General features: G+C 46.3%; 1 protein-coding gene across 1 annotated transcript in view; it reads right to left on the reverse strand.

The window, feature by feature from the left end:
• Positions 1–20,456, reverse strand: part of IGF2R (insulin like growth factor 2 receptor) — a 133,730-nt gene extending 113,274 nt beyond the window's left edge. The window contains exon 1 of the mRNA XM_005551504.5: positions 20,161–20,456. Within this exon, the coding sequence (XP_005551561.3) occupies positions 20,161–20,309 (149 nt within the window). The 5' untranslated portion in view covers positions 20,310–20,456. The remainder of the gene's footprint in view (positions 1–20,160) is intronic.
• Positions 20,457–21,847: the final 1,391 nt, after the last annotated feature.

Genomic DNA, 21,847 nt, shown 5'->3' on the forward strand with positions numbered 1-21,847 from the left:
TTAACTCTATTTTATTAAAAAGCTAGCTATGGCACGAAAGGCAGCTCCACTTCTGCTTTTACCTCTTAGAGCTACAGTTCAGATCTGAACTTGCAAGACAGAGCTGTGCAATGAGTCAACTATCACATTTGAAATCACACAAAATTCACTACACCAAGCATTCACACTCATCGTTCAAACCTCTGGAAAAGCAGATAGTGAGTAACTGCTAATGCATCAACCAGTATACTTGGGACAAAATAGGTGGTTTCCCGGTTCTGCGAAAACAATTATTCTCAAATGTCTACTCTGCCCTGGGGAGAATGTTTTGTCCATTTTGTAAAATGGGGATCAACTCCTCAGCAGGAGTAAAAACAGAAAAGGAAGAAAGTGTCTTAAAATGTCCTTGCAAAATGTAAAAAGGAAAGGCCAGGCCAGGGTCTCATGCCTGTAATCCCAGTACTTTGGGAGGCGAAGGCCAGAGGATCACCTGAAGCCAAGAGTTTCAGGCCAGCCTGGGCAACATAGCAAGATCCCATATCTACAAAAATATTTTTTATCATTTTAAATACAAAAGCTGTTATTTAACTCAACAGTATTGCTAAAAGAAGGGGCAATAAGTTAAATCAGAATTGCTTAGGCTAGGCCCATCCAGGAGTTGTGGAGGCCCTGGGGTAAGACCACCATATTTATCTACCTAGCAGTGTTATGCAGCCTATGCAGTACCCCATTGACGACAGAAGCACTCCCTCACAGAAGGAGCCGTCCACTTCCCAGAGCTCCCTTCCACAGTGCACCAAGGCAATGACTCAGCACAAAACCAACCACCAGGTCCCCCACAACATGTCCCCCTTCCCCCACCCTGAACTAGTTTCAGCAATGGAGGAGCCATAGTAGCCCTGTTGGGGTACTGGAAGACAAGGCGCCAAGAACTCCTAGGTCTGGAAACCCATCGAACCCACCTGCCAAGAAACCAAACCACATACACAGGCCTTTAAAAGCAGGGAGATGGAAGGTCTGATGGCCACTAAGTGGCTACAAACCTGAAGAGCAGGCTGGGGTACTTAGGTGCCCAGTCTTAGGGTGACACCCTTGGGGTGTTACTCCTCAACTCAGCTTCTTCATCAGGAACATGTTAAGAGTTATCTCCTAGACTTGGGATGAGTCAAGGACATGAGAAAATAACCCAAGTACTATCAGGCACAGAGAAAAATCATCCATAAAGGCTTGTTTCCTTTGCCCTTCATTAACCTTTATTCATGTGTTTCACAGGTATTTCTTAAGTACTTACCGCGGGAGGCACAGGAGAGTACAGCAATGAACAAAACAAAGAGGCCCTGCCCTCTCGGAGGGTATATTCCAGGTTGCAGGATATGAGATAAACAGGTAAACAAAGACTTGGCTACTACTCTGGAAAAATGCTAATCTCTTATCAGGAGCCATAACTAGTTTCTCCAGGATACCAGAGACAAACCTCAAGAAGCAGCAGTGGCATCATTAAGCTATTTCACAATCCTAAGTATATGATATTGGTGCATGAGGGTGTCATTTAAAATAAGTTAACTGGTAGGAATCAACGCTAAAGAGATCCACAAGTACCTAAAATGCTATGCTTTTCTTTTTTTTTTTTAAGACTGACTCTGGCTCTGTCACCCAGGCTGGAGTGCAGTGGCTGGATCTCGGCTCACTGCAAGCTCCGCCTCCTAGGTTCACGCCATTCTCCTGCCTCAGCCTCCCGAGTAGCTGGGACTACAGGCGCCCGCCACCTCGCCCGGCTAGTTTTTTAGAGACGGGGTTTCACCATGTTAGCCAGGATGGTCTTGAGCTCCTGACCTCGTGAACCCGCCCACCTCAGCCTCCCAAAGTGCTGGGATTACAGGCATGAGCCACCGCGCCTGGCCGGCTATGCTTTCCTTAAAAGAAATCCACCATTTTTGCAAAGGGGATATTTAAATAAGGTAAAGAGTGTGTGTGCTTGGGGAGCAGAATCAAGATTTTAAAAAGAATGAAATAATGGATATTGTCCTGATTATCTGGAAATCAGGGCTAGAGAGAAAAGTGTTGCTCTATTCAATTATATTATTTTCTCTATTTGCATTTCATACTTGTTTTGTCAAGATTCATCAAATATAAGTGGTTATGGGAGTAGGAAAGGAGGAGCCTATTAAAATACTTGAACACTGACTTTTTTCAGGGGGTTGATTTAACTACTCAGCACAAGGCAGCCCTCCTCCAGGCCTGGCAACCTCAATGCCCTTCAAAGCCCTCAGCAGCACTTGAGGCAAAGGTACCGATATCTCAGAGTTCTTAGTCACAGCTTTAAAACGAAAAATGGTCACAATAGGTTTCTAAACTTCACTCCAAAGACACCTGCAAGCTGTCAGTACTTAAAACATTCTGATGTTTCAACGGACATTATGTCTCCTTTAAAACAAACTAGTGGCAGGGCGCGGTGGCTCACGCCTGTAATTCCAGCACTTTGAGAGGCTGAGGCAGGCAGATCACGAGGTCAGGAGTTCAAGATCAGCCTGATCAATATGGTAAAACTCCGTCTCTACTAAAAATACAAAAATTAGCCGGGTGTGGTGGTGCGCACCTGTAGTCCCAGCTACTTGGGAGGCTGAGGCAGGAGAATCGCTTGAACCCGGGAGGTGGAGGTTGCCGTGAGCTGAGATTGTACCACTGCACTCCAGCCTGGGCAACAGAGCGAGACTCTGTCTCAACAAAAAAAAAAAAAGAAAAAGAAAAAACTAAACTAATACGCCTAACCCCTAGTATCAACAGGAGCTCAGAAACAGTCATGTGGTTTAAATAATCTATCTGAAAATTTATGAAGAATATTCCAAAAACTATTATGTACTCTGGTATGCACTCTGGTTAAACTATCACTAGACATGCTTCCACTAAAGTAAATATTTTTTAAAGACTATTTCATAATAAATGTAAAATCATATAAATAACTGATAACAAGTTTTAAGAAATCACATGTTTGAAACTAAAGGATTCTAAATTTCTTTCCACATTAAAGGCTAAGCCCCCAGAATGGCCTAAGCTAAAATCATTCTTAAATTGGTATTAAAGTTTAAAAGCACCATGATCACATGATAGAACTAGAAAATGGTTTCAGAAGCAATAAAATTATTACAGACTAAATAAAATTTAATGATATATTTGAGGAATAATAAATTTTTTGTCTGAAAGTTTGTCTATTAGAAAATTCTCTACCCGAAGTGCACATGTACAGCCAGAATTAGGAAACTATTCCACAACAGTATGGTTCATTTAACAGCCAAGCAAATGGAACCATTCAGCTGAGATTCCCAGAAAAAGCCTACATTCTAGACTAAGTTATCTGAGCTTACACAAGTAAAGACTTAAGAAAAAAACTGACAGAAAAAAAAAAAAAAGAGAGATCAACATATTCAATCAGAGAAAACTAAGCTGTAATACTAAGATGTTAAATGTTAGCAACAAACAAGCTTCTGGAAGAAAGTATCTGCAAGCTGTGTGGAAACACAGTCTTCACTCAAACACACACACACACGAAGGAATGTGTTGAATACATTTTCTGAAAGAAAGAACTTCAGGCCATGTGCGGGTGGCTTATGCCTGTAATCCCAGCACTTTGGGAGGACAAGGTGGGAGGATCACTTGAGGTCAGGACTTCGAGACCATTCCGGCCAACATGGTGAAACCCTGACTCTATTAGAAAAAAAAAAATACAAAAATTAGCCAGGCATGGTCGCGCACACCGATAGTCCCAGCTACTCGGGAGGCTGAGGCACGAGAATAGCTTGAATCCAGGAGATGGAGGTTGCAGTGAGCCAAGATCGCACCACTGCACTCCAGACTGGGTAACAGAGTGAGACTCCCTCCGTCGAAAAAAACAACCTCTGCAGCAGGATAGGTAAAAAAGCCCAGTGAGCATTTTCTTGAAACTCTGTCAAGTCTTCTAAAAGTCACTGACGCTATGCTGTATTCCATCTCGACTGAAGGAAACCAGCAGGACACAGGAGGAGGAGCGGGGAGAACTGCAAAGGCCCACAGAAGCAGCTTGTCCACTGGAAACAACCCAGGATCCCTGCCCATTGTCCCAGCCTTGCAAAATCCAGTGACCATCCTCAAGGGAGGCAGCCTGATTTCAGTTAGAATCACTCTTGGATGCAAAACCATCTGTCCAAGAACCTTGGTTCTTCAAAACCATCACTCTGGGACAGAAAATGTTCTAGAGAATCAGCAAAAGTAAGCAAAATCTTTGCTATTCTATATCATTTTTCAGAGCATAAAACAGCCAATGGTCCCTCTCTCATTCTCAAAAAATCCAAATGCATTCCAAAGCCAGCCCGACAGCTGGAGATACACACATGTGCTGCAGCAGCTCCTCCAGACAGTGCTCCCCGGCCGAATCCACAGCTCTGGCACTAGCTGCAATGGCACTTTATACAGCTTAGTGGTGGCATCTTCTGAGGTGCCTGTTATCCCCAACGACACCGTCACTCTGGGACAGTAATGTCCTCCCTCCTGGAGCAATGACTGGCAGATGCAGGATCAGCATCTACTGATGGCTTGAGAAGGAAACTGGCCAGTTTGGCTAAGAACCCACGACAGCACAGCTCTCACCCACACGGCTAACATGTGAGCCAAATCTCCCCACAGAACTGGACGCCATTATCCAACCCTTCCAAGTTCCTCAGCTTTGAGGCCAAAGATCCCAAGGCTCAAGGCTCAGAAGGAGGAACTTGCCCAGCATCACAGAATTACAAAGTGAAGAATAAACCCAGGCAGTGTGAGGCCCAAGGGTGAGTCCTTAACCACTTACGTAAACGGCTGCATTTATTTTCCATTTTAAAAAACGGTTTTAACTTTTCAGAAAACATTCAGTTTCAGTTACAACACGAAAACTGGCAAAACATTCCACAAAACTTTAGTTTAAATCTTGTCACAATAAATGCCATTAAAATGATAGACTCTGTATAGCATAAAGATCTCTGAGTTCCTATTACATTGCCAACCACCTACACAATTTGATTCAATAAAATGCTAGTCATACAGAAAAATTAAAGTCCTCCCTTCACGGCACCTTGTAATCACAGATACAAGACCCCCAGTACAGGCCTGAAACCAGGAATATGGTTTCAGATGTGGTTTTTCCTTTACATACATACCCATGATTAAGTTGAATTTATAAACTAGTTGTTGTAAAAGAGTAATAACTAATAATAGTACAGTTATAACTGTAATAAATGGTATGTGAATATGGCGTCTCTCCCTCTGTCTCAAAATATCTTAATGTTTTCAGACTACAGGTGACCATAGGTAACTGAAACCTTAGGAAGTGTAACTGCTGATGGGGGGACTGGTTTACAGTCACTCACTTAATGATGGGGATACACTGTCAGAAATGTGTCATGAGGCAATTCTGTCACTGCACAAACATCACTGAGTGTATCTGCACACACATAGATGGTGTCACCTCCTACAGACCTAGGCTATAGGGTATGTCCTATTGTTCCCAGGCTACAAACCCGCACAGCATGATGCTGCATTGAATACCGCAGGCAACTGCACTACATGATACGTACTTAAACATAGAAGAGGCGCAGAAAAATACGGTATGAAAGATTGAAATGGCACGCTTGCCTAGGGAACTTAGGATGAACGGAGCCTGCAGGACTGGAAGTGGCTCTGGGTGAGCCAGTGAGTGAGTGGATGTAAAGGCCTAGGACCTGACTGGACGCTTTTATAAGACTGGTAGCGCAGTGGGTTCGTGTACAGCAGTATTACCACAAACATGTGACTAATGCGTTGTGCTATGGCGTTACAACGGCTACAGCATCACTAGGTGATAGGAATTGTTCAGCTTCATCATAATCTTCTAGGACCAAGGTCATTTATGCAGACAGTAGTTTAGGCAGTCCGTCATTGGCCAAAACGCTTCTCTTCTCATTTTGCATGTCATGGATACTACTTGAATAATAAAGGCAGAATTCTAAGAGTGGTTGAACCCATCTGAGGACAGCCTCTATGAAAAAGCTGTGAACTGTCCAAAGATTCAGACCCCATCACATCACGCTATCAACAGATCATATGCTTTCTTGCTCAACTTCTTCCCCAAGCTTAAACTTCTGCTACTCTATACTCCCAGTCCACTTCTGCTTTCTCTTCTGCACAGTGTGAATTGCCAAACACCAGAGCATTGCCTTCCACAACCTCTCTTCCCATACCCAACTGGTTTCCATGGAAATAATACCAATTCCTTCAGTCGGCTCCTTCCCACTGGCTGCACTGTCCTTGCTATTTCTATACAAGAAGCTTGTGAACTCCACAAACAGGGACCACATCTATATTGTCTTCCTCAACTCAGATGCACACTCTCCTTTAATCAGACTACTCAGCTCAGCAGAGTCCAACAGTGAGTGTTATCCACAACTCAGAAACATTCTACAATCAACCCATCAGGCCCAGCAGGAAACAGGGAGCAGCAGAAGTCACACACAAGGCAAATGACTTTAGAAGATGTCTGCTTTTAAAGCAAAGTCTGTGGTTGAAACATACCCTATTTTTTAAATTTAACAAGGACAATTAATTTAACCATATAAACCAAGTACACCGTCGGAATCTTTCCCATAAAGAAAGCTCAGATACAGTTCTGCTCCTGACTGGAATCTCACTGCTTCTGCTGAAACCATCCTGGAGAACTGCAGTCAGTTCACGCCTGTTCAGAAGCACAGAGGTCCCATTTTAACCTCATTTGCTTGGAATTTCATAATATCCTGAAAGGTGCTGGCAGATTACCAATTAGAAGGAAGCACACAAGTAACAGACTGTCAGCCAACCCAGAGACAGGAAGGTGTTTCTACTTTCCTGCTACTGTTCCAGCAAGGGCCGCATTCAAAACCCACCCTGGTCAAGACGAAACCAATCGAGGGGCAGCAATGAAGAAGTGAATCTAACTCCAGGCCGACACAGTTGCCTGGAGTTCAAAAAGCTTAAAACAGAGAGATGGAGAGCCAGCTTCACTGAGTGAGTTCTAAACGTCTGTCCAAAAATGAAAAATAAAAAATTCAAAATACTATGTCATAGGGATACAGATATAGAATATCTTTAAACTGACATTGGTATCTTAACATGACAGCTCTCCGAGTTTTCATATATGCCATCACCGAATGCTTACAAAACCACAATAGCTTGCGAGATGTAATTTGGAGTTCTTTCCTTTTAAAAATAGCTAGCGTCTAAAGTATGTAAAATTCTATGATCAAAATATATGGTATCCTCAATTTCTTAAAAGAAAACAAATCTTAGAAAACTGGGTTTCCTTTCAACACAAAACATCTCCATGAAGTATCACTCTGTCCCTTCCTCATTTATTGCCATAAAGCCAAACTCTTTTAAAATATATCTTAGTTTCCTCAGTTCCTGTCAATCTTGGGGTTATGCTAATTGTCATGTAACTATTAAACATTTTATTACTGGCCTGCAATTAATAATCAACACATAAAGCAAGATCAAGGCAGGATGGGATCAGTAACAATATAAGTAGGCATGTGTGAATCTGTAATTTGGTTTCCTTAGAAGACAGAAACCCAGTTGGTGACACATAAGTGAAATTCACATATAAGATGTATATGTATAAGATACGTGGTCACGTATCTTATGTATAAGATACGTGGTCACTAGCTAGAGAAATGTTTCTCTGAGGCTACAGCAAGGAACAAATCTAACACCTTGGAGACAAAGAGAATGTGAAGTGTTTCCAACCGGAACATCCAAAAAACATTTTCCTACTTTTGACATGCATGCAAGTCCTCTCACAGAATATTCAAGAAATCACCTGGCTCACTACTGCCCCTTATCAGTATCAGACAGTGTTTCAGATCATACATATCCAGCACCGTCACCTTCAGAAATCCAGACCAGTCTCCTAAACTAAGGAGGAAGGGAAAAAACAGCAGGGAAGAGGAGCAAGGAGGCCAGGTTCCCACACCGGACCCTGGCAGCAGAATGTCAAGAACGTGAGGTAAACACTGTCGTCAACAACTTTCTATTGCCTACACTAAAACAGAAACAATCTGATTTGCACGAAGACTCGTACCCCAAAATAAAGGCTGGGGAAGCACATGAGTTTGACACAGCATGGCCAGGGCTTATATAGGAAGTACTTCACTTCCTATTCTATCAAACCCACAAAGCTGTGGACAAAGATACAGGGCTGACAAATACAAATAAAGAGAAGCAGGGAAGTGCCAGACGTCAGCCTTTGGTTTTCCCTGAGAGGTATGCAGGGTCTGGAAGGAAGCCCGGTGCCTAGAGAGGGATCCGGTTAGAAGCTCTAAGTCAAACATGGCATCTAAGTCAACGTCAGAGCCCACAGAACGGGGGCAGGCAATGGGGACTGCGTAACAGAGGTCACCTAGAATAGACAGGGGAGAATTCTCCTGGCTACCCTAAGAAAGGTGCCATGCACAGACTGGGCCAGATTCCTGCCCCAGCTGACCAACAGGCTGCGTGAGCCACAGTCTCTCCCAGCTCAACTTCCTCGACAAAACTCAGCTAGCCCTCAAGGACGCTGTGAGGGAAAAACCACCACCAGAAACAGAGAGTTTTTGAGACAGACTATGATCTAAAGCTTTCATTTGAATCCAGAGAGAGATCTGGACGGCTTAAAAACTAAGTTTACAAAAAAAGGTGAGTTGGCTGGGGGCGGTGCCCTCTGAAAGGACTGTCACATGACACTGGCAAAGAACCGGAGGGAGAGCCGGGCAGGCCCCTGTCCGGAGGAATCTCCGCGGAGCTAATGAAGACAGAGACACACGCACTCAGACAAACACTCACACACACACTCACACACACACGCTTGCACTCACACACTCGTGTACTCACACACGCACTCACACACACATACACTCAACTGCCTCCTGGGACTTCTCAGGACAGGCATGGCACTCTGGGCCTGCCCGCCCTGCACCATCCACAGCAGAGACAGGTGAGTTCAGAGCTTCCAGCAGGAGAGCAGCAGGGGAAACAGGACCCGTGCAAACACGCCAGGGCGTGGCATTCCCAGGAGGTGGGCAAGTGCCCTCCACAACAGAAAGCTACCAGAAAAATGGCCGCCCTCTCTCTGCTAGCCTTGGCTCAGATCAACTCAACGGTAGAGGATGCAGGCCAGTATTTCAACTCTAAGCCCTGCTCCGTGATGATTTTCTTCCAATAAGAGCAATTACCTGGGCGGTCTCATACTTCCCTCCTCATATATAAAGAAGAGTTGTAGATGGGCTAAACCCCCTGCTTCACCATGTGGATGTCTGAGTTCAACCGCCTTTAAGAACAACCCAGCCCCCACCGCAGAATTCAGACCTTAATATTCAGCCCCCTACTCTCCCTGTCACCAAGGTCCCAAAAAACCCTCCCAGACCCAGGGTCCTTCCTGGAGTGTGCGAACTACAAGGGAAGGTGGGCCTTTCTAGAAAACTCGCCGGCTGTCCGCTCAGCTGGGTGGCCCACGATGCCAGTGAGGCCACTGCCAGGCGGTGGTTCCTCACAAACGCCAATCAGGGGGACACAGGAGAAAGGCCCCTGCTTTGAAGATGCTGGGGCCAAACATCAGACGGCAGAGGCTCCGCAAAGCCTAACACCCAGCTGGGGCTGCTTAACACCCAGCTGCTTAACACCCAGCTAGGCTCCCTCTCCACCTTCTTGGAGACACAGAACTGACAGCCTAGTGAGGTCCTAGTGAGAGGTACGTGACCTTGCCTCAGGTCACAAATTCACAAAGTGGCCAAGTCCATGTTAGAAAGAGGCTAGTCCTCCTCCAGAGCTCAGGCTATCTCCATCGCAGCCTAAAGGCAACCTGAAGAGGAAAGGCAGCTGCCTTGCTAAACTGCAACCCTTATCTAGGGATCTCACAGCTCCCTGAGGCAATCCAAGCAATGGAACCTTCCATGTGCCTTTCAATCGACCCACCTACTGAAATCCGCAAGGGCTCTGGTTTTTACCCAGAGGGAGCCCAAAGTCCCACAGCCCCTGTGACCTGGCCACAGCTAGTCCCCCACGCTCTCTGGCTCCTCCCTCCATTCTCCCAGTGACTCAGCCCACTCAGCCACGCTGGACCCTTGGCTGCCTCTCAACCAAGTCAGACATGCTTCCCTCCGGGTCTGACACGTAGGCCCCTAATCCGCGTGCCTGGTTCACTCCCTCACTTCCAGCCTCTTACAGAAAGGCCTGGGGACAGTGGACTCTCCTATAAAATGGCCCCATCCTCGGGGCCCCACCCCTGACTCTGCCACCAGCTCTCCTCTCCCTCTGCAGGTCCAGCAAAGTCAAGGCCATGAGCTCACGCTGCCTGTCACTCTAAAGGGGAGACTCTAAAAAGACAGAAAAGAAAAGAGAGAAGTGCTGGCATAACTGATGCACTTCAAGAGCAGAGACCAGGTGGAGGGAGGGTGCCTCAGGGGAACAATGAGGGTGACTCACTGGAGTCTCAGACTTGCCACTTCTAGGAAACCCACTTCTTTAGCGCTTCTATTCTGGTGGCTTGGCACTCTATTTGCAGGCCACAGTGGGGTGCAGGGAGTGTTGGGGGAGTTTTTTAAGTACTAAACAGCTGTTTTAAAATGTATAACTGATTCTGGAGTCGAGATAACCGTGCAGATGGCAACGAGGTAATTTTACACACACTCAAAATCCAGTGGTAGGTCCGCTCTGAAGGAGCTCTGACCTCCTCCCAGCACAGAGCAGGCATGAAGAAGGTGGCAGCCCTGACTGCAAGACCCTCCTGACCTTCCCTCTAGGCCACAGCCCACAGGCAACTCAAACTGCAAAACAAAGGCCAGTTTTCGCTGTCACACATTCCTGAAAACAGAGCTTGGGCCAGTGCTTCCACCACCTCCCTCACTTCCCACACCCCTCCCTGTGAAGGATGACACTCCTGGGATCTGCTTCTTCATCCTGGACAACTTACCCTCCAGATGTACTGAACAATGGTTGCAGCCCAGGGGATCGAAAAGCACACAAAAGGAAAAAGAAAACTCCCACCACAGGTCTGCAGCTGGCTGAAGAGCCAGGTTCACAGAGCGCCTGGGATTTTCCCCACCCTGGAGGATTCACAGGGAAGTGCCCCTCTGCCCTGGCTAACATGGAGACAAAAATAGGCTTATGACGCATTGCTTTGGGCACCTCGAAAACCTAAGCCACCATACTTTTTTTTTAAGTTGCACAGCAAGGTAGAATTTATGAAGCACTTCACATCCAAGCCGCTGGTCTGGACACTTCCGTTCCCACTTACAACAGCACCCATGTGCAGAAGTTAGCTGGGACTTCCTGATCCGACCACAGGGAAACACGGAGGACGGCTCTTCGTGCCCTGGAACCACAACAGCCCCCTTGCTCCCAGCCCAGCCTGGGACCAAACCGCCACAGGAAGGAGGGTGACCCCCGGCCTCCACCCAAACTCCACACCTCGAGTTATCATTGTTCAGGGGAATCCGAGTCGGTAAGGACTCCTCAAGGCTGCAAACCTCAGAACTACAGAATTTGGGATGCAAAATGGACCTGGAAATCATGGAATCCCGTGGTTTTAAAACTTTAAATTTTAAACAGTGGAAACCTTTCTTTCTCATGAGGAAGCTTATATGGAATGCCGATCATGAAACTGATGATGAAGAAATGCTGTCTGGTTGAGGCAGAAACCCCAAGACACTAATGGAGAGTGCCGGCAGGTCAAGAAACAGGTTATAAAAATAAATCCCTGATGTAAGGCAGCATCTGTAACTTACAGATAAAGCAACTGCTACCACTACAGCACCGATGAACACCGAGGACGTGCCAGGCATTCAAATGTCTCCCAATTCCCACACCTAGCCTACAACATGGTTAGCATCCCACACCTAGCCTACAAACACAGTTAGCATCCTGACGGGACACACACGGAAAGGAAGACCTTGAAGGTTCGGTGACTTGCCCAAGGCCTGTGAGGGGAGAAGTCTGGATTCAAACCCAGGAAAGTGACTTCCAAAACTAACTCCCTAATGAGAGGCTTTCAAGCAGGAAAGAGGGAAAGAAAACTAAGTCCCACCTCTCTTGAGGAGGAAAATGAGATCCAGAAAAAAGAAGTGATTGGACACAGCCGACTCAACAATCCAGATCCCCCATCTCAGGCCACATGCTGCCAGCAGCAATCAACAGGGGTTTAGCAGCTGTCTCTTGGCAGGAATGGCGCTTAGGGGTGACATCAAGAGGGTGGAAAGGACCTAAGGCGCCAAGACCAGCCACAGAGGCATATCCTGCCCATCCCCCAGTCTCCCCAAAAACAATTTGCAGCCAAATTGCAACAACTGCTCCCAGCCCTACCCTATGCAGCTGCGCAGAGAGGCAGCCAAGGCCGGGTGGAGACCCACTGCAGAGAGCACAGTCAGGAGGCACTTATCACTGCAAGGTCACCAGCACCACGCAATCATGGTGACAAACTCAAACCAAAGAAACTGGACCCAAGGAAAAAGAATGAATAGGGCAATCAGAACAGAACTTTAAGAGAGATCTTCAGAGGGTTGACAGAAGCTACAGCGTCCATGTAGAAAGAACAGGCAGCTGTGACTACAGATCAGCTGAGATCCTGCAACAAAAGACAACAGGGAAGCAGAAGAGCATCTGAACCACGGGAGAACCGGTAAGCTGGGCGACAGCAGCAAACGATATCTGTCTACGTGCCTGTCCACAGTGGCAGCCAGATACAAATAATAAAAGCAACAGACAAACCAAAGAAGAGTTAGGGCAAAGAAAAGCTGAACAGCACCATGAGTAACTTTGACCCAAACAGAGAACATTTTTTCCAAACACATAATACACTCCCAACTTGACTAGGTGTTAGGCCACAAGGGAAATGTCAGTAAGTGCCACCACATTTACCAGCACAATGGAAAACCTAAATTAAAAACCCCCAAAGTTTACTGACCTGAAAAAAATAAAAATCTAAAAATTTAGTGGGTCCAGAAGTTGAAACAGATAGAACTTTTGAGTCCAAAAAGGAAATACACAGAATTGAAATATGGGGGAAAAAAAAAAAAAGTATCAGAATCCATGAGAGCGGTATGGTACTCCACAGAAAGAAACATGAAGCTTTAAATATATTTCTTAATTATGCAAAATGATTTAAAATAAAAGAGCTAAGCATTCAATTCAAACTAGAAACAGGAAAATGATGTAGAAGTTACTGAGTGGATAAATTAATAAAATTGCAAATAAATGGTGAAAAGATGATGAAAAAACAAAACACTAGTTCTTTTGCAAAGACTTTAAAAAGGTAAATAAGTCTTTAGTAAATATAATTAAGAAAAAAAAGTACATAAGTAAACATTAGGAATTTTTAAAATTTACCTAGAGCTATAGAGTATCAAAAATATGACAGTAGCATGCTACTTATTTATATATGAATACATAATTACAATGACAATTTTCTAGGAAAACAGAGATTACCAAAATTGGCCCAAGAAAAAGTAGAAAATCTGAATAGAAAAATAAACTAGATAAAACTGAAACCATAATCAAAAGTCCTCCCCAATGATATTCCACCTAAGAGCACCAGGCCCAGATAGTTTTACTGGTGAGTTCTACCACACTTTAAGAAACAGAAAATGTCCATCTTATATACAAACTGTTTCACCACATACGAAAATACTAAAAGCTAACTAGCTCCTTCCACAAAGCAAACATATTATTGATAACAAAATCTGTCAAGAACGGCAGAGCAAAAAAACTGTAGCCCAATCTCACTTAAAAACAGAGCTGTAAGCACATTTCATAAAGTATTAGTAAACAGAACTGGATATATTCATGCAAAAAAAAAATAAACTTTCACCCTTTTTGTGGCGTTATTTATATATGTATGTGTGCGTGTATATACATATATGTATGTATGTATGTATTTTTTCCCAATCTGGTTCCTGGCTCCTAACTCCCGCAGTCCTTGTGTCGGTCTTTTGCTATAATGTCGGGCATGTCAGGCCTCAGGAAACAATCTCTCCACCTGCCCCTCCTTCCACCTGCCCCAAGGCAGGACTCTCATCTTCCCCACTTTCAGACTGTGGGTCTTAAGATCCTCTCCAGTGAGGGTCCCACCCTATACCCTGGGAGAAGAAATGCTGACCTCCTAAAGCTTCCATAAAAACTGGGTTGGGGGAGCTTCCAAATCGTTGAATGCACGGCAGTTCCTAGAGGGTAGTGAGCCAGGGAGGTCACGGAGGCTCCGCACCCCTTCCCCCATACCTCACCCTACACATCTCTTCATCCGTATCCATTGTAATATCCTTACAAACTGCCAATCATCAGCTTATGTTTAGTGTTTCCTAAGTTCTGTGAGTCACTCTAGCAAATTAATCAGACCCAAAGAGGCACTGTGGGAATCCCAAATTGAAGCCAGTTGGTCAGAAGTTCCCGAGGCCTGGACTTGCGACTGGTGTGGGTTGGGGAGCAGTCTTGGGAACTGAGCCCCAAACCTGTGGCATCTGACACTATCTCCAGGTAGACAGGGTCGGGAATTGAATCGGCCAGGGGTCACTGCTTGGTGCCCGGGGAAAACCACCACACATTTGATCACAGAAGTCTTCTGTGTTAATGACTGTTGTCATGGAATGAGAACAAAGGAAAAATATGGTTTGAGTTTTCTGGAAACATCATATATAAAAATTAAATTTAAAAAATTGATCCTAGAGTTAAGGAATCACAGTTAAAACTATAAAACTTCTAGGGGCAGTCATAGGAAAAAATCTTTGAGACCTTGGGGTAGGCCAGTGGTTCTGAATTGGGTGTGATTTTGCCCCATCCCCTCCAGGGCCTTTGATATATCTGGAGACATTTTTATTTGTCACCACTGGGGGAGAGGGAGTGGTGGAGTGTAGTCTTGGTATCTAGTGGGTAGAGGCCAGGAATGCTGGCTGACATCCTACAATGCCCAGGACAGTCCTCAAAAAATTCCCCAGGTCAAATGTTACTAGTTCTAGGGTTGATTTCTTAAGCTACCAAAAGCACAAACCACAAAGAGTTACAGTCCATCAAATTTTTTAAAAATCTGTTCTTCAAAGGATAGCACTGTGAAAATTTAAAGGCAAAGCAAAGACTAAGAGAAAATACTCATACTACTCACACCTTACTCATATCTAAGAAAGAACTTGTACCCAGAAGACATGAGGAACTCTTACAACTCAATAAGGAGAAGACCCCAAAAACAATTTTTAAGGGGTAAAACGGGCAAAATATGATTTTTAAAGGACGCTGCAAAAAATACCCAACAGTAAGCACGTGATGATGGTGAACATCACCCAGGACTCCAATAAATACAAGAAAAGATGTTCCTTTCTTGCTCAACTTGATGAGTCAGCAGAGAGGCGAAAACGGAAACCACACTGAGATACCACTACAACCCCACTTGAAAGGCTAAAATTAAGACTGGCAGGTGTTGACAAGGATGTAGAACTGGAACTCTCATACATCACTGGTGGAATTGCAAAATGGTAATTCGGCATTACAGTTTGGCGGTTCCCATAAAGTCAAACAGCCACGTCCACCTCCTCACACACCATTCACGACCAGCTAGGGCATTAGCAAGAACTCTCCATGGCTAGGACAATCAAAAGAAGAAAAGGAAGAAGAAAAAGAACAGCACCTCAAAGTGATGAGCTGCTCTCTGCCACTAGGCTCAGTTCTAGAGCCTGCTCAACTCTCTCCCCAATACAATAGTTCATATACCAAGATCAAAATAGAGAAGGGAACATCTCAATTATTTCTCTCAGCCCCATCTTTTAAAAATCTCTCTCTATATAAAATGCTGATAAAAGATACGAGGCCCAACTCAGGCACTCATTTCCTGGGAATCTGCCAGGATGCCATTCTGAGAATTAATCCATGAGATCTAATGTAACCATAATTAACAACCTTAGGCATCCACATACACTTATCATTGAAAGAAATGCACACACACAAATGGATGTGATCCAGGTTTAACATGTGGCCCAAATTAGACATATAAGCATTATTCCTTCAGAAAAATTACAGGGGAAAAAAAAAAATCTCCTTAGAGACAGTAACTAAACCAACCTCAACTCCCAGCTGGCTTCATTATTCTCTTGTCCTCAACATAGTAAAAACTTTCTAGCATTTATACCTAAACAATTTGGGGAAAACTTGTTCTGTATAAATTTTAAAGTTCTTAACTACCTAAATCTAGCCATCCCAATGCATTATTTTATCATTAATGCACACTGTTAAGACCTCACCCATTAAGCATCTTAATGCCTAACTAAAGGCTGGAAACGTGCGTATTACGTATATAATATGACATTTTACAAAGTTTAAAGCATATGGTAATAAGTAAAGCTACTGACAAGCTGAGGTCACTGTAGACACTGTTGCTGGTTTTGCATGGCCTGGCCTCTGCTCCTCTCCTCCTGAATGCCCTCTCTTCTTGCTCTATTGTTCCTGCCCCCACTGACCTTCAGACACTCCTTCCTGCCCCAAGTCTTCTCCACAGGCCAGTCCCACAGCCTATCACACTAGCCTCAGGAAACACATTTTCTACTAACTTTGTACTAGCATATCACCTCCCAAGAAATACCTACATAAGAATCATTAACTTCTAACTCAGCACAGGGATCACCTGGCACAGTAATCCACTTGACAGTTAACACTTTGCTGAGTCTCTCCAAAAACCAAGCACTTATTTAAAGCACTGCTTCAAGCCAGATACACTTGGGGAAACTTGCCTTTGTCGTGCCTGACTGTTCAATGCACAACTCACAGAGGGCAGGCCCCTCCACATGCGTGGACACAGTGAAAGCTGCTGCTGAAACGGTGCTGTCTCCTTCATCCCTCCCAATTACTAACTGCACCAGGAACTGCACCCCATCCCAGGAGTGCTTAGAGCCAAAGGTCACCTTGACGCTTTGCCCCCACAAGGTGCCTGGCAGGCACCCCTGAAGCAGGCCCGGATGTCCCTCTTGTTGGTCTAAGCGACTGCAGAAGAAAAATATTCTCTCTAGATTCTAGAGAGCTGGGCTTGGGAGGAGAGGTTGTTTTCCTGGAAATCCAACTCCATCTTTTAGAGACAATGAGAATTTACGGCTAGAATTCTGTTAAAGCCATATGGTGTCTGGGCGCTCCAAAACCTTTGCAAGGATAATGACTTTCTGGGGACCATACAACAATGAACAAGAATACTATCAATGGAAAAACGCATTCCACGTTTGAAACGATCAATATACAAACATTTGGAATGTGATCCTTCTGTACATTTGGGACTGCCTCCATGTGACCAAGCAGCAAAAACAAATGGGGACATTTGTAGGACTCAACTTTTCATGCTCACACTGGAGACCTGGCAGAATTATTCACACTTCAGCAAACTGATGCCCAGGAACAAAATTAAAATGTAGCTTAACACATCACACTGTGGTGACACTTCGTAGAATTTTTTGTATCAAATTAAAAAAGAAAATTGACTTACTTTCCTATTCCTCAACCACATGCTACATTTAAGGAAATTTTAGCCAATTTTATCTCATAAAAGTACAGATGACTGACACCTCCCCTGTCCCAAGAAAAAAAAGTTTTCAAAAAGTATTTAAGGAGAGGTATCAATTTAAAACAGGAATATAAACCAGACATGGTGGCTCACGCCTGTAATCCCAACACTTTGGGAGGCTGAGACAGGAAGATTGCTTGAGGACAGGAGTTCGAGGCCAGCCTGAGCAACACAGCAAGACTTCATCTCTATTAAAAATTTAAAAAATAATAATAATAAGCCAAGCGGGGTGGCATGCACCTGTAATCCCAGCTACACAGAGGCGGAAGGACTGCCTGAGCCCAGGAATTCACAACTGCAGTGAGCTATGACTGCACCACTGCACTCACGCCCGGTCAACGCCGTGAGACCCTGCTTCAAAAAATTATAAAACAGGCACAGACAGGAAGTTCACTTTGCACACGTTGGGTTTAAAGTAGAGACTGCAAGTGGCTATGAAGAAGTCTGCATGTGCAACTACAGGGAAGTAACAGGGAAAGAGGTGGGTGAAAATCCATCTCTGAAATGACTGGCAGGTTTGCTGTCCGAAGAAAATCTGGCAGAAAAATTACACACAACTTTGAAGGTATTCTAAGACTACAAAGGGCACATCTTCTTATATTCACAATGCACATCAACCTCAGAAACCTCTTCGGCATTTGCTAAGTATGCCCACATGTGACAGTGGCCAGAAAAATGTTAAGATACAAAGTCCATTCCTACTGGACCAAGAGGTCGTGTTCCACCTGGAGACGAGGTTCGTGAACACAGGTTCAAGACACTGCCATGACTAAACTAATGCAAAAGTAAGGGCCCCATTAATCCGCCAAAGTATCATCAGTCTGACCTTGAAGCCAACCTTAATCTTAACTGTGAAGAAACAAATTTCAATTTGTTAACAGGACCAAGACTTCAACTTCACTAAGTCAGCTGGGTTAATTTCTCATTGTATTTATTTCTTTATTTTTAATACAGGGCCTTGCGCTGTCGCCCAGACTAGAGCGCAACTCGACTCGATCACAACTCACTGCAGCCTCGACCTCCGAGGCTAACGCTATCCTACCACCTCAGCCTCCCTTAGCTGGGAGTACAGGAGTGTGCCACCGCGCCCGGCCCTCATTTTCATATTTTTTGTAGAGACGGGGTTTCGCCATGTTGCCCAGGTTGGCCTCCAACTCCTGGACTCAAGTGACCCGCCCACCTCGGCCTTCCAAAGTGCTGGATTCCAGGCATGAGCCACCACGCCCAGGCGAGTTAACTTATTTTTGGTCACAGAAGCCAGTATTCCAAAATGCCTTCCTCCAAATGTTGGTCTCAGCCTGAGCTGGTTTAAGTTGCCACCATTTCTCTGTATCATGCTAGTTACTGGAGTAACTGTGTATCTTAGGGTAGCTAACTGGTCTATAAACTACACTGTCACAAACTCTCCCTCCATCCACCCTTCTCCTTCCAAAAAAGCGAGAATAAAAAATACGGGCCTTTCCAAAGAGTTTCTATTGTGAGATCAGCCTCACCCTCCTTAGAATAATTTCTGCATGTTCTGAACACAGGGGTGCTAATAAAACTCTCTCTGATGCAAAGGAAAAATAAGAACCCCCATAAACCCTACCACAAACTCCACGTTCAGCCCAAAGTAGGCTCAACTTTGTTTCATTCTGAAAAGCAACTTGTTATTGCCAAGGGAGAAACTTGTCTGTTCAGAACTTTTCATCTTGTTTCCTTTTTACCAAAGTTTAAAAAAAGTAAATAAAAGCTGAATTTTCCATCACCCTAAACATTCCAGAAAAGAATGGTCAGAAAATTCCTGAAATTCGAAGTTCCCCAGGTCCTGGACTGCTGGCAGCTGCGGGACATGCACAGCCCTCGAGGGGACTGATGGGTTATACAATCATGGTTCCCAGAGCAAGATCCACTAGAATAATCCGCCCCGGAGACAATGACATCATGTGAGCAACGAGGCAGGAAGTTGGGCTCAGAAAAGTGAAGGGTCAAGTCTTGAGAGCTCACACTGGAGGACACCCCCCTGCCCCCAATCTAAAGAAGACAAAAGTCACCGCCTGCTAAACAAACAAAAAAAAACTACTTTAAAGAGAAAATGAGCCCACGGGGGGAAATCAATCAGCAAATGAAACCACAAACACTCAACTCCAGGACCATTCCTGCGGGCTCCGACGCCCCGGTGAGCCTCTCCACACCAAGGGGCCTCACGGTGCCCCGCTGGCGAAACTCTGATGCAAACGCGCAGCGGGAACAAAGCGAAGTGGAGTTCCTGCCTCCAACTTTCCCGGACACCCGGCCGCGCGAGGGCAGCCGCCGACCCCGAGGGCCGGGGGCGGCCACTCCGCACAAAGCCGCCCCCGACTCAGTGACAGCCACAAGTGGCCGGCCGCGGGACTCCAGGAACGCCAGGACCGCGTGTGCCCCCGCGCCCCCCGCGCCCCCCGCCCGCGCACGGGACCCGGTGGGGCTCCCGGACACCACGCAGGCAACTTTCCCTTGGGAACGGGGCGGACCCGGCGCGGACCGGAGGCGACTTGGAGACCCCAGGAGCTCCTCGAGCGCTCCCCGCCCCCCACGCCGGCCGTTCGCCCCGGGCACCGCGAGCGGAGCCTGCGTCCGGGTGGGCCACCCACCTGCACAGCTCGGGGAACGGGGTGGCCTCGGCCTGCGTGGCCCCCGGTGCCGCGACGAGCAGCAGCAGCTGCAGCAGGAGCAGAGAGCGCTGCGGGCGGCCGGCGGGCGCGGGCCCCAGGTGGGAGCTCCGGCCGGCGGCGGCCCCCATCGCGCCGGGCACAGGCTGCACGGCGGGCGCCAGGTTGATGGCGCGCGACTGCTGGGGGCCGCGCCCGGGACGGGGTCGCGCCGCCAGGGCAAAGGCAGAGGTGGAGACGGAGCCGGAGCTGGAGCCCGAGGTGAGCGCGGCTCGACTGGGCTCGGCGACAGCGACAGCGGCAGCGGCGGCCCCGGAATCGCGTCACGTGACAGCCGCCCGGCACCGCCCCCCACCCCCGCCCCCCGCTCACGTGACTCCCTTGTTCAGGTGACCCCCGCCCGCCCCGGCTCCTCCCAGGCCCGGGTCACGTGAGCGCAGCACGCGCGGGACGGGAAGCGACGCGGGCGGGGCGCAGGCGCCAGGTGCCTCCCGGGGCCTGAGCTTCTCGGCGGGATGGGTGAGGCGCGGGTGCCTGGCCGGGCCTCAGTTTCCCCTCCCACCGCGCCCTGCTGGATTGTGGCGGGTGCTTCCCAGCTTACAGCAACTGTTCCCAACCTCGACCGACGGGTAGGGGAAAATAGAGAACTTGGATCAAAGTGGCATGGAGGTAAATGCCTTCGCACACTCTCGTGGCAGCGGATCCGTGGGGGGTGGGAACACACTTTAACTGCCCATCGAGTCACATCATGGAGGTTTACAACCTTGGCCCATCAGAGCCTCTCAGACCTTCTGTGGGAATGTTACTGCCCAAGCATGGGCTTCCTACAGCAAGGAAGACAGCACAAATACAGCAAGGTGAAAGAGTGGACAAAAGTGTGGCTGTCAAGCAAGTGCCACTCAACAAAGCTTTATTAATTCACTATGTGGATGGCCATGAGCTAGCCACAATGAAAGTAGTACGATGAATCTAAAAGTCTTGAATTTAAAAAATTCACTTTCTTTCAGAGCAAAGATACAAAATAATCATGATTGAAAAGAGTAATCATCATCATCATAAAAGCTCATCTTTTTTAGTGCTTATTCCATACCAGACATTGCTAAGCATGTAAGCGTGAATCTTTAAAAACCTATGAGATGGGAACCTTCTAATAGATGAGGAATTGAGGCACAAGGATATTGAGTAACTCACTCAAAGACACTCTGGGATGTGGTAAAGCTGGAATTCAAACACATATAAATAATCATGACCCAATAATAGCTAACATTTCTTGAGCAAGTAATTATGTACCCAGTACTGAAGTGTTCTGACACTGTAATTTAGCTCATTTAATCCTAACAGTCCTCTGAGAGGGGTGCCTTTATTGCACCCGTTTTGCCGATAGGGAAAGTGAGGAATGGAGAAATTAAATAACTAGTAAGTCTTGCAGGTAGTAAGTGAAAAAGCCGAGGTTTGAACCCAAGGCCTGTGACCTAACTGCCGTGCTATTCATATATTGCCCAAGAAAGGGAAGTGTTGTAGTGATTCAAAGGGAGAGCTCAGGTGTGAACTGTGGACGTCGAAAAAGGGTTTGCGGTGGTCGGGCGCAGTGGCTCATGCCTGTAATCCCAGCACTTTTGGGAGGCCGAGGCGGGAGGATCACAAGGTCAGGAGATCGAGACCATCCTGG

Source organism: Macaca fascicularis, chromosome 4 (assembly GCF_037993035.2).
Source record: "Macaca fascicularis isolate 582-1 chromosome 4, T2T-MFA8v1.1".
Classification (NCBI taxonomy): Eukaryota; Metazoa; Chordata; class Mammalia; order Primates; family Cercopithecidae; genus Macaca; species Macaca fascicularis.